Below are 12759 nucleotides of genomic sequence, written 5' to 3' on the forward strand. Positions count from 1 at the left end.
GCAGTCAGGCCACACACTACAGTCGGGAAATGAAATCTCGGCCTGGGGGCAGGCAAGGCAAGCCTGACTTCTGTTCCTGGGCCGGCTGCGGGCTTGGCCCCTATTTTCAACTAGGCCAGAGGGAGCCTGGGCAGGTCACTGCAGCTGCAGACTTCTGGGCCTTGATGCTCTTGGGTGGGGGCCTCTGTGTGTGCCCGTCTCACATGCTGGGGAGAGTCAGCATTCCTGGGTTGTTTCGGGATGCTTCCCCATCTCCCACACCTTTGCGGTCACAGGGTTGACTGGAGCCTCCTGACCCTCACTGAACTTTGCCCTCTGCCCCCTACAGCTGATCTCCTGCTGGAGTCATACAACAAATACCGCTTCCTGTCCAACGGACATGTCACCATTCCCGGGCAACAGGACAAGGACATGTTCCAGGAGACCATGGAGGCTTTTCGGATTATGGGCATCCCAGAGGAAGAGCAGATGGGTATGGGCCGGCCCTTCCCGGGGAGGCTGGGGAGCGCTTCCTGTTGGCACTGGCCGTTAGGAAGTCCATAGACACCGGAGGAAGGCTGAGTGGTGGGAGATGGGCCCACAGGTTTGAGGTTCAGGGTTATTTCTTCCTGGTCATATCGCCTGGGGACATATGAGGACAGAGGACAGGTTCTTAACCGCCCAGGGCCTGGGTCTACTGCTCCTGTCCTTGCCATTTGCTGGAAGTAGAATATTCCTGCTTTGTCTGAGCCGAGTGTGGAAGGGGCTGGGGTTTCTGTACTGGTGACGCCCAGGGTGACAGTGGTGTGGAGCTTGCTGTGTCTTCTCATTTCTCTAGAGGGAGGTGAGGGGGGCCTTGATGCTGCATTTCAGGAAGATTAGGGGCTGGGGCGTGTGTACCCTGTTCTCCAGCATTAGAGTCAGGGTCACTTTTGCTCTCCCACTGACAGCATGTACATGGACAGGCCTGGCTGTGTTCCAATAAAACTTTATTTGTAAAAACAGACAGAGGGCGCTAGGTAGAGGCACATCTGAACTTAGAAGCATTAACAGAGCTTGTATCTAAGCACAAGACTGCCCCAGCGGAGGTCGACCAGAGGCCCTAGAGATGGTTTAGGCCAAGGCCTGGTGCCCCACGTGGCTTGTCTTACCTGAGGGCCTCTGACGGGTGACACCCCAGCTGATTCTGAGCTGCCTTTCATTGCACCCCAAGGCTTGCTGCGAGTCATCTCGGGGGTCCTCCAGCTCGGCAACATTGTCTTCAAGAAGGAGCGTAACAGCGACCAGGCCTCCATGCCTGACAACACAGGTAACCCCCTGGGCCCCTCACCTGACTATGCGGGTAGGGGCCTGGGTGGGATGGCTCAGGAGAAGGAGTCTTGGAGAGATCTTAGACACTCTTCTTTTTTACTGCACATGTGTTTGTGGCTGCCTGTCACTCCGTATTTTTTTAAAACTCTCGTGAACGTGACCCTGCTGCTCCTTCATGGAGTGTCGGAATGAGCTAGAAAACCCATGATCTGTGGCCCCGAGTTTCTCTCATTTATGCTGAGACCAGACTGATTGTCTCCGTTTGTAAAGCAGTCATTTCTGCTGTCCAACTTGCCTGTGAACTTGGGAGGATGTGAAACACTGTCCTCACCCTAGGTCTTCGGCCATTGCTAATTCTCAGGTCATTGCAAGCGGCCCTCCTTAAGTTAGCCTTAACAAGTGCTTCTGAGGGGCTTTCAAAAGAATTTAATGCATGGGCCTGTGAGTTATCCTGTTCTGTCCCTATGTCTAGGGCGGTGCTGTTTGTGTTCAGGACCTTCTTTCACACTCACGATGTGGCCAAGGGTGTGCAGAGGTCCCGATGTGGGGCCCTGAGTTGGGAGCCATGCCCGCTGGCCTGTCTAAGGGGAGAGCTGACTGTTCTGTGCCCTGTGGAGGAAGGGCTGGGCCTGGGTTGATTGTCCTGGTAACGATCACTCAGTTACCACACCTTTCGCAGGTTGAGCAGAGGGACTTGTTCTCTTGGGTTTAATTAAAACCTTTTACCCCTTCCTTCCTTACTCTTTGAAAAATATTAGCTGCCCAGAAAGTATCCCACCTGTTGGGTATCAATGTGACCGATTTCACCCGAGGAATCCTCACCCCGCGCATCAAGGTGGGACGGGATTACGTCCAGAAGGCGCAGACGAAGGAGCAGGTGAGCCCTCTGGCTGGGGGGTTGGGCCACCTCCTTGGCGAGGACTGTTGCAGGGGCCACGCTGAGGCCTGCCCTGGGGCGTCCCCTGTATTAGCACTGTCACCTCTCTGAGTCCTCACGGTACCGTGGAGAGCAGGTGGTGTCACCCCCACTGAGAGCAGGAGGAAGCTGGGCCCAGGGTCCAGGCTTCAGGAGTCACTGACTCATGGCTGGTCTTGGCTCCTGGTTAGTCTGGTCTCCGCACCCCTAAATGTATTACTTGAAGTACATCTCAGATGTCATTTCTTCTGTAGATACCTCAGTTCATATCCATTTATTTTAAAAAAGTCTTTGCAAAGCTCTAAGTTCATTCTGGGGCTTCCCAGGTAGCACTAGTGATAAAGAACCTGCCTGCCAATGCAGGAGACCCAGGTTTGATCCCTGAGTGGGGAAGATCCCCTAGAGGAGGACATGGCAACTCGCTCCGGTATTCCTGCCATGCACAGAGGAGCCTGGCAGGGCATAGTCCGTTGGGTTGCAGAGAGTCACGACTGAAGCGACTTAGCATGCACGCACACAAGTTCATTTGGCATGTAATGTTGAAAGTTTAGGCTCTTGGAACTTCTTTCATTATAAATAACACTGCAGTGAACATTTCTGTGCTTGAAGGTTTTTCCTCATCTTTGGGGCTGTTTTTCTGGGGGTGGGCCCTGCAGGTGACGTTGTTGGGGTAAAGGGAATGAGAGCTTAAAGGCTTCCTGTATCTGACCTTCCCCCTGCCCCACCCTGTGTCCCCGCAGGCTGACTTTGCCATCGAGGCCTTGGCCAAGGCCACCTATGAGCGCATGTTCCGCTGGCTGGTCCTGCGCATCAACAAGGCTCTGGACAAGACCAAGAGGCAGGGTGCCTCGTTCATCGGGATCCTGGACATCGCTGGCTTCGAGATCTTTGATGTGAGCTTCTCCCTCGAGCCCCCTCCCACCTCCCGAGCCTCTGGGGCTGCCTTCTCCTTGGGCCGGGGTCCTTTCTTGGTCCCACAGCAATTTGAGCTGGCCACCTCCTTGCTTGTGTGGAGACAGGAGTTGAGTACATTTAAAGCTTAAACAAAGTGCCCTTTCCCAACGAGAAATGCTGGCGAGACTGGTACCATCTAGACGGTGTTCTAGGAGGCCTCACAGGCAGGGGCTTCCTGTTCGTTTATTGTTTATGTTTTCTCAAATGTTTATTTTGAGTGTTGTGACATGACTTTGTCCCTGCCCATAAAGACTTTGAGGTCAGTCAGCAAAAACTGGTAATTACAGGAGCTCGGATATTCTTCCAACATAGGGTCCATGGCTGTTTTCAGAGGAGCCGTGCACTTGGGTGGGGGAAGAATTACCTCTTTATTTTCACTAATCTCTCATTATATGATGCAGTTTTTTCAGTCGTGTGTTCAGCAGAGTACACCAACTACAGCTGTTCTGTCTCTAGTAGAAATTAGATATTTTCACATCATAGCAGTCATTGTGTGTTGTTGTATTCTTTGGGTTCCCAGGTGGCACTAGTGGTAAAGAACCTGCCTGCCAATGCAGGAGACTTAAGAGATGTGGGTTCGATCCCTGGATAGGAAAGTTACCCTGGAGAAGGGAATGGCAACCCACTCCAGTATTCTTGCCTGGAGAATCCTATGGACAGAGGAACCTGGTGGGCTATAGCCCATGGGGTTGCAAAGAGTCGGACACGACTGAGCAACTTGGCATACGTGCATACCGTTTGCATTCACCTCTACTTCAGATTCTAGTAGCTGACGGCTTGGACTTGTGCTTGTTAATTAAGAAGCACTATGGATTTCTATGTTACCATGTTTGATAATTACATTTCAAGATAACTTCTTTCTCTTTTGATCTATTTTGTGCGTTTGAAAACATCATCTTGATACAGAGGCTCCACCAGACTGCTGGCGGGTCCGCAGGCCCCAGCAGTGCAGCCCCTGCTGTGGGTGTGATGAGGGAAGGCCCACAGGGGGCCGCATGGTGGGGCCCCAGGAGATTCTGCCCAAACACCCCTCGGGTCCTTCCTGGGGGCTCACCGGCAGCACCAGGGATCTGTCTGACCCCATCTCCCTCTTGCAGCTGAACTCCTTCGAGCAGCTCTGCATCAACTATACCAACGAGAAGCTGCAGCAGCTCTTCAACCACACGATGTTCATCCTGGAGCAGGAGGAGTACCAGCGCGAGGGCATCGAGTGGAACTTCATCGACTTCGGCCTCGACCTGCAGCCCTGCATCGACCTCATCGAGAAACCGGTAAGAGCCGCGTGGCTGCGCCTCGCCCCGCCCCTCGCTCCGCCCCTCGCTCCGCCCCTCTGGGGACGGAACCATCTGTGATCCTAATACTGAATGTTTTACTTTGACGATGAGTTTTTTGTTTAAATGAGTTTTGTCTTCCAACAAACAAGATGGTGGTTTGGTTCCCAGGCGTGTTAACCAGTCCTACAGTGGCCGAGTCTGCTCTCTTATAAACTCAGTCTTTGGAAGGCTTTGGGGCTCTGGGGGTGCTTTCTCTTCCTCAGGAGCCTTATCCTAAATGTCCCCGCTCACCGCATAGATGTGTGGACACACTGTGTGTCGAGTGGGGTCCGAGAGGGGCTCCAGGGGCCAGGACCCCTGTTGAGGGGCATCTTCTGGACGTGGGTCAGGGATCTGCATGGCCCATCAAGACCCCAGGTGATTTCCATTGTTCTCATGGGAGAAACTTGCAATGGATTGTTGGGTTAAGGTGTGTTCGACATAGCCTAGACCTCAGAAATTCTTTTTCAGCTAGAACTTGTAATTGGAGTGCTTTCAGTCATGCTCCTTATTTTTTTCTTGTATGAGGAAAGCACTGTCCATCTTCTGGTGAGATTCTTGAGTTTCTGAAAACCAGGCTGTGACTTTACGAGGGTGAGAGTTGGTGGGTTTCTGGTCAAGCTGACCTGCGCGATGCTGTGCTCCCTCCAGGCAGGCCCTCCTGGCATCCTGGCCCTGCTGGACGAGGAGTGCTGGTTCCCCAAAGCCACGGACAAGAGTTTCGTGGAGAAGGTGATGCAGGAGCAGGGCACCCACCCCAAGTTCCAGAAGCCCAAGCAGCTGAAGGACAAGGCAGATTTCTGCATCATCCACTACGCTGGCAAGGTGAGGAGCGCACACCCTGGTCATGCAGTGTGTTATTATTAAGTGCGTTTTCCAGGTGTAGACATGCTGTTTGTGCTAAAGTCATGGACTCTGCAGCCTGAATTAGAGCTCTGCTCCTGTGTGACTTTGGGCCACACAGTTACTTCACCTCTCTGAGCCTTGGTTGCCTCATCTGGAAACTGGACGTGACCACCACTGTACTGGGGAATGTGTGTTAGAGGAGCTCACACAGCCCAGTGCTGGGCAGTCAGTGCTCTGGGGCAGGGCCCCTCAGCTTCCACACTGCCCACCTCAGTGGCCAGATCAGTCTTTACTGTCAGGGACCCTTCTGCTTGTTGTAGGATATTTAGCAGCAGACCTGTCTTCTCCCCACCAGAGGTCAGTAGCGCCCTTCCTACATGTGACAACCAGAAGTGTCTGCAGACACCCTGGAACATCTGCTGGGTGGGATTGGAGGGTAACATTGTCCCCTGGGTGAGAGCCTTGCCTGTAGGTGTTGTTGGCTTTGTTATTGCCAAGATCACCAGCCAGGAAGTAGCCGAGCTGTCTTCATTCCAGCTGTCAGACATCCTCCAGTTGGCTTGATCCCAGGGCTCGGACGAACAGGGGTGTCCTGAGCCTGCAGAGGTCCAAGCTTAGACTAAAGCTGGTTCTTCTCAGGAAGTTGTGTTGCTTGCACAGAATGTCTAACTTGGATGTGTGATGAGCTGGTCCTCAGCCTCCCCATCAGTGAGGATCGGTGATGAGAAACTTGTGCTGTCACAGTGGTGCTCCCAAGCCACCCGTGGTCCTCTCCCACCCTTCTGCACGTGGCCCTGTACTGTTTGGCCTCCCCTGCTTATCTCCTTTGTCTCCTAAGGCTGTTGAAGCCACTCTTGATTTTAAACTAATTGTTAGGGAGATCTCTTTTTTTCTAGTTACCTAAGGTCATGCCCCCCGAATGCCGATGTCTCCCGCCACCTTTGTTAGAAACGCAGGCAGGCTTTTGTTGCACTGTTGTAGGTGATGCAAAACCTGGGCACACTTGCAAGCCCATGAAGGGCTGAATGGTGAAACTGCCTGTGTGCGTCCTCATCCAGCCTGCACCGCAGCAGCTCAGAGGACAAGGATGCTGGCCGTGCCCAGGGGGACAGATGCCAAGACACCCAACTCTAGGGTTTGTCCTCTCCCAGGAGGTCATTCTGCCTCTAGGGAGAAAGACGCCACCATCTTGCACCTCATCATTGACAGCCTTGCATGTGGGGAAACCTGCAGAAGGGGGCCAGGAGGGAACCATGGGCTGAGTTACGCTGTGTTGGTTAAGAAGCAGGCTGTGGTGGCCAGTCGCTCTGTTTGTATTGTTACAATATATGATGTTTTATTACTCTTGTTATTGAGAACATATTTCAAAAAAGGTGAGAAGAATATATGCTGTGAGAAAACCTGAATATCCTGGGGAAAAAAAAAAAGCAAAAATTATTTGTCCTGTTGCTAAAAGGAATTATTAGGATTTCCCCCCCCAATATTCCTATTACCTTAAACATTTTTAAAAACAGAATATTCTATTATGTAGCTGCAACTTAATTCTTAGCCTGTTCCCTGCAGCCAGACGTTGGTGCCGTTTAAATATTTTGCCTTCACGTAACTCTGCAGAGAACATCTTGTGGAGGCTTCCACCCTGGTCAATCATTATTTCCTTCATGGGGATGAAAATACCAGGTTGAGGGTCTTCGCTGTTTTTGATGTTTCCGCCCATGGGGTCAGCCTGCTGCCATAGAGGCTGCGTGCACCAGTGTGCCCTGAGCAGCCTGTGACTCAAGGTCCGATCTTACAGGTGGATTACAAAGCCGATGAGTGGCTGATGAAGAACATGGACCCGCTGAACGACAACATCGCCACACTGCTGCACCAGTCCTCTGACAAGTTTGTCTCGGAGCTGTGGAAGGATGGTACGCCCTTGGCCCTCAGCCTGCCTCCCCGTGCCCACAGCTAGGCCCTTTCCCTTCCTGGCCACTGGCTGAGGGCAGGGCTCAGGCCAGAGGGTTTGTGCCCACTTGGCTCCCAGGAGCGTGGGCTCCTCCAGCCCCGAGGGTTACCCTGTCCCTGAATCCTGGTGTGCCTGAGCCCCAAGCATCCTTGAACATGGCACATAGCCACTTCCTCTGGGGCAGAGGCTTCTCCAGGCTCTGAGGCCACAGACCTTTCCCTTGTAGGGGGTGGTGTGGTGGCCCAGCACCAGGCCACCCGGGTTCCGTCCAACTCCTCACTGCCTTCTTGCATCTCCTTGATAGCCAGTACTTCTGGACGCTGTTCTTTTCCTTGTTTCTGCCAGTTTCTCCTTCTCTCTGCCTGGGTTTTGCTTTAACCTCTCTGTTGCAGAGATGCAGAGCACCCAGAGAGCCTATTTCTATCAGCGCTTTCCTATCCTCCACCTAGAACCAGGTGACTGGCCGCCTGGCGCGGCGCCAACGTGTGCTGCACCCCGGGCTGCGTGACTGGTGCTTCTGCTGAGCTTGCCTGCTCTGCCTGGCTGCTCCTGCCTGCCTGTGCTCCTTCCCTGGTCTCTGCCCTGGGCTTATGCGCAGGCTCCGGTCCCCTCCCCATCACAGGCCTCCAGTAGAAAGCCAGGCACAACTGGGCTGTGGTTTGATATTGACAGCTTCATGTTATAGATCTTAAAAGGAGAAAAAGAAATTGTTTCACAGTCCACGTCCCCTTCAGAACTCCCCTCATGAAGGCGGCATCTCAACGCTTGGATGCCTGCTGTGTCTCAGCACAGGGTGCTGTGTGCACTGCTGTGTGTGTGTATGTGTGCGCGTGTGTGCGTGCGTGTGTGTGTGATGGCTGCTGTGTCTCAGCACAAGGTGCTGTGTGCACTGTTGTGTGTGTGTGTGTGTGTGCGCGTGTGTGTGTGCGTGCGTGTGTGTGTGATGGCTGCTGTGTCTCAGCACAAGGTGCTGTGTGCACTGCTGTGTGTATGTGCGTGCGTGTGCGTGTGTGTGTGTGATGGCTGCTGTGTCTTAGCACAAGGTGCTGTGTGCACTGCTGTGTGTATGTGCGTGTGTGTGTGCGTGTGTGGGCATGTGTGTGTGTGTGTGATGGCTGCTGTGTCTCAGCACAAAGTGCTGTGTGTGTGTGCGTGTGTGCATGCATGTGCGTGTGTGCGCATGCGTGTGCGTGCGTGTGTGTGATGGCTGCTGTGTCTCAGCACAAGGTGCTGTGTGCACTGATGTGTGTATGTGCGTGTGTGCATGCGTGTGCGTGTGTGGGCATGTGTGTGTGTGTGTGTGCGTGTGTGTGATGGCTGCTGTGTCTTAGCACAGGGTGCTGTGTGCACTGCCATGTGTGCACGTGTGCATGTGTGGGCCCAGACACTTCAGTGCTGACAAGGGCACCCGTGTGTCTATGCAGCAGTTACCTCTCCTCCTGGGCAGGGTTTTTTGGGGCCAGGATACCCTCACATGAAATGACCAGTTGTTTTGGGGCATGTTCAACCTTCCCTTGGGCAACCTGAGTGACTTTCACAAGCCACCCAGTCCCAAGACACCTTTGGTGGCCAGAGGGGCCCTGTGGGGGCTGCAAGAGCTACAGTTGCCTCCCGTTTTAACTGAGGGGTTCATTGGGTCTATCCTCACTCTTGGCTTCCCTCTTGAGCAGCTGTCTTTTCTGTTGCTTTCAAATAAATAACAGAGATCTGGCCACAAAGGAACAAGAACCTGACTTTGTTGTAGAATTCTTAACTTTTGCATCCAGCGATGGAAGTCTTCAAGTTTAATACTGGCTCTGGTGTAAGCCTGACCTCAGATCACTGGCCACTTAGGTTGGGCTTGTTCATCATTTGCTTTTTGCCTGGGAGGAGGAGGTTCATTTCATTGTTCTGGGCAGGAGCCACAGTGATGAGGGCTGCTTCCGTGGAGGGTTGGTTTAGATGAGAAAGACCTGTGATCTTGGAGACCAAGTGAGACCTGAGAGGGAGAAGGATCCTCGGCCTTTGGGGTAGCCATGGGCAGTGGTAGTTCTCTGGAACTCTGCCCTGGCACCGTGCATGTTGCTCTAGGCCCCTGATGCAGAGAGCTCTGCGTGGGGGGATTGCTGACAGAGAGAGCGTGGGCCAGACTCCTGCAGGTGATGGCCGAGTAGCTTTAGAGCTCCTGCCTTCTGACCTAGCCCAGTGCTTTCAGGTAGTGGTCAGTGTGAGTTCAGGATACTGGTCTGCTTTTTTCAAATGACTGAATGGACTGTCGGGTTCCTGCCAGTCAAGTCTGAACACCTTCTCAGAGCCAGGCTAGTGGACCAGCTCAGCTCACTCCTCCAGGATGCATCATCAGCTCTTGTGTCTCTGGGTTGGGAGTGTCCCAGGGTGGCTGAGATAAGTGACAACGTGGAGTCAGCCTTCACGAATGTGCTTCCCCACTTCCGGCTCTGCGATCTTTCCAAACCTCTTCCTCCTCCCTCCTCCCTGCTCACAAGGTCACCTTTGCTGTCACCCTTTGGAGATGACCTTAGCCTGCTTTGTATGCTCCAAGTAGAAACGGTCTGCATTCTGTAGTCTCCTCTTTTTCTGACCAGATTGGCCTGTCTGTCTGTCCCGCCCCTCTGCCCTGGCCCGGACTGCCGGGTACTCACGTGCTCTTGCCTGCTCTCTCCAGTGGACCGCATCATCGGCCTGGACCAGGTGGCTGGCATGTCGGAGACGGCAATGCCCGGGGCCTTCAAGACGCGCAAGGGCATGTTCCGCACGGTGGGGCAGCTGTACAAGGAGCAGCTGGCCAAACTCATGGCCACGCTGAGGAACACCAACCCCAACTTCGTCCGCTGCATCATCCCCAACCACGAGAAGAAGGTGCGGCTGCTTGGTAGCGTGGCGCGGGCCGCCCAGCCCTTGTCTGTCTCCCTGAGCAGAAACCCCTCGCCCGTGGCACACAGAGCCCTTGGTTCAGTCACCCTGCAGGGTGGTTCGGGCACTCTTAGGGTTCAGCCTGCCCATGTAGCCTGTGTTTCTGCCTCTCAGACCTTGATCATGTAACTGAGCTGTCAATACAATGGGTGGGCGGGCAGTGACTGCTCCTTCCTGGGGGGTATTTGCCCTGTTGCATCCAGAGGGGCCTGCCCTCTCTCCATCAGTCCCTGGGCATACAGGAAGAGCACGTGCGTGGATTTCTTCCCTAGGCCGGCAAGCTGGACCCCCATCTGGTGCTGGACCAGCTGCGTTGCAACGGGGTTCTCGAAGGCATCCGGATCTGCCGCCAGGGCTTCCCCAACCGCGTGGTCTTCCAGGAGTTCCGGCAGAGGTGAGTGCAGAGCCTTTAGTGGGGGAGCCATTTCCTCATCCACACTGAGCTGGGGTCCTCTGTGCCACCCTCCACATGAGGAAGGACTTCCTGTTTTGTTGCTAAAATGAAAGTTATCTTGTTGGCTTCCACTCCCAGTCACTGTGGGGGCCTGGTGCTGTTTGCTATAATTAGAGGAGCTCTGAAAAGACATTAAAGGAGGATCAGCTGGAGCCTTGAGTATTAAAAAAATCAGTGGGATTGGATGTCTGCTGTGTGTGCGGAGGGGGGACAGTCGTGACACCGGCCTATTTACCTAATGACGCGTTTAGCCCTGGTTGCTGTCTATTGCAGCACTCTGGTTAATTTCTTGTACCACCCCACTGATTAGCGGTTCTCTGCAGCATCTCAGCAGAGACAGGCCTGGCTGTGTTCACCAATTGTGGTCTGTTACATAGAGATTGTTAGGAAAACGTTCTGTAGCAAATGGTTTTCTCTTTGTACTCAATATATGCCATTTATTTATTTATTTATTTTTTGGGTAACAAATATGGTGGACATGTTTGGAAGTGGGAAACGGTGGCTTTAGACATATCATGACTTGATTTTTTTTCTAATAATGCCTGACCTCCACATATCTTTCTAATCATGAGGTCATGAGGCATTTTCTGATTTGTATCAGATGATATTTGTAAAACTAGACATTTAATTTCAAAAACTTCTGGGGCTAAAGACGCAGGTGCTGGTTAGCAGTTAGTAAGCCCACTTCAGAGCTCACCCATAAGTGAATGAAACAGTCTGACACAAGTTTCCATTCACTTTTTGGAAAACGCCAGGCCTTCCTCATGCCATTCAGCTGCAGGAAAGAGCAGGATATGATTCACTGAGTGTCCCCTTTCCCTCGGACACTCTGTGGAAAGAATCCTACACCTGCTCCACTGTAGGGACGGCCCTCGTCTCACGGATATTCCAGGCCACGTAGAATCCGAGCAAGGGGTGTACTGACCTGCCGCCGTTTTCCTCCTCAGATACGAGATCCTGACTCCAAATTCCATTCCTAAGGGCTTCATGGACGGGAAGCAGGCGTGTGTGCTCATGGTGAGTGGGCTCTTCTGGTGGGTGACGTGTGGCTGGTATGCACACCCGAGGGGCCAGCGCCCACGTGCCTGGTCAGGCCCCTTTGGATCTGTCAATGCCTGTGCTCTCCTGTTCCTCCAGTGAGCCTGTTCTGGTTCTGCCAGGGGCACTGAGCAACAGGTGGTCAGGATGGTGTGTGGGGAGGAGGAGGCCAGGGCTCAGATAGCAAGGCTGTGGTGTGAGGCAGAGACCCTTCCTTCTGGCCACATTTGGTTCTTTGTTGCTCCCATCTCCTTTCACCTTCACATGGGGCAGCTCACCGCCAGGGCCCCATGACTGGCCCAAAGCTAGCAGAGGCCGAGTTTCTGGCCCTTTTCTCTCTTTCCCACCACTGGCCAGTGTTTGACGGGCAGTGGGCACTGGATTGTGCTTAGTGAATGAAGGCCCTGAGGTGGCCACGCTGGGGCTCTGCCCACTCGGTCATTTTTCTGCTTTGCAGGCAGGCATCCAGTTGGGTCTCATGTGTCCAGGGGTCAGCAGCCAGCGCCCCTTGCTTTCTATACTTTGCATCTTTGCCAGAGAGTCAGCAGAGGATGGGCTGGGGTGGGCATCGGGGAGGAAAGAGAAAAGGGAAGAATAATTCAATACCACCTTGGGTCAGAGCTGCCCTGTAAGGGACAGGGAGGTGGAGCCTAGAGAAGGAGGGAGGAGACACGGGACCCTGCTCTGCGATGCTTGTCACCCGGTGGAAGGGAGGTGTGAAGGACAGAGGTGCACCCCTAGCTCATGTCTGGGCCACTGTTTGTCCAGAGACTCAGCTGCTGGCCAGTGAGGGCTGTCCCTCCTTTAGACATAAGCAGGTCCCCTCCGTCCAGCCCTGTAGGGAAGACATTTGGTCAGGCTCGTCATGACGGGAGGTGGGGCACCGGCGATGGCTCTGCCCTCCCTGGCCTGCCCTTCTCCCAGGGCCTCTTCCAGACCTGCAGGGCCTTTCGTTGGCATCAAGGGCCCTAGATTCCTCTTACCCTATTCAAGGCTCTGCCTCTTGGAGCTTGTTCTAAATCCCCTCTCTCCCAGGCAGACAGATGGACAGACAGACCCTTGCCAGTGGGCTTAATAAGAGAGCCTTGGTACT

The 12759-nt window shown here is 53.6% G+C and overlaps 1 protein-coding gene across 1 annotated transcript in view; it reads left to right on the forward strand.

The window, feature by feature from the left end:
• The window catches only part of MYH9 (myosin heavy chain 9), an 85151-nt gene that overhangs the window by 53824 nt on the left and 18568 nt on the right, over window positions 1-12759 (forward strand). Inside the window, exons 9-18 of the mRNA XM_043882324.1 lie at window positions 329-472; window positions 1193-1288; window positions 2049-2167; window positions 2947-3099; window positions 4258-4431; window positions 5125-5298; window positions 7112-7226; window positions 9927-10120; window positions 10447-10568; window positions 11576-11645. Coding sequence (XP_043738259.1) covers window positions 329-472; window positions 1193-1288; window positions 2049-2167; window positions 2947-3099; window positions 4258-4431; window positions 5125-5298; window positions 7112-7226; window positions 9927-10120; window positions 10447-10568; window positions 11576-11645 — 1361 coding nt within the window. The remainder of the gene's footprint in view (window positions 1-328; window positions 473-1192; window positions 1289-2048; window positions 2168-2946; window positions 3100-4257; window positions 4432-5124; window positions 5299-7111; window positions 7227-9926; window positions 10121-10446; window positions 10569-11575; window positions 11646-12759) is intronic.

Source organism: Cervus elaphus, chromosome 22, assembly GCF_910594005.1.
Source record: "Cervus elaphus chromosome 22, mCerEla1.1, whole genome shotgun sequence".
In the NCBI taxonomy this organism is placed as follows: domain Eukaryota; kingdom Metazoa; phylum Chordata; class Mammalia; order Artiodactyla; family Cervidae; genus Cervus; species Cervus elaphus.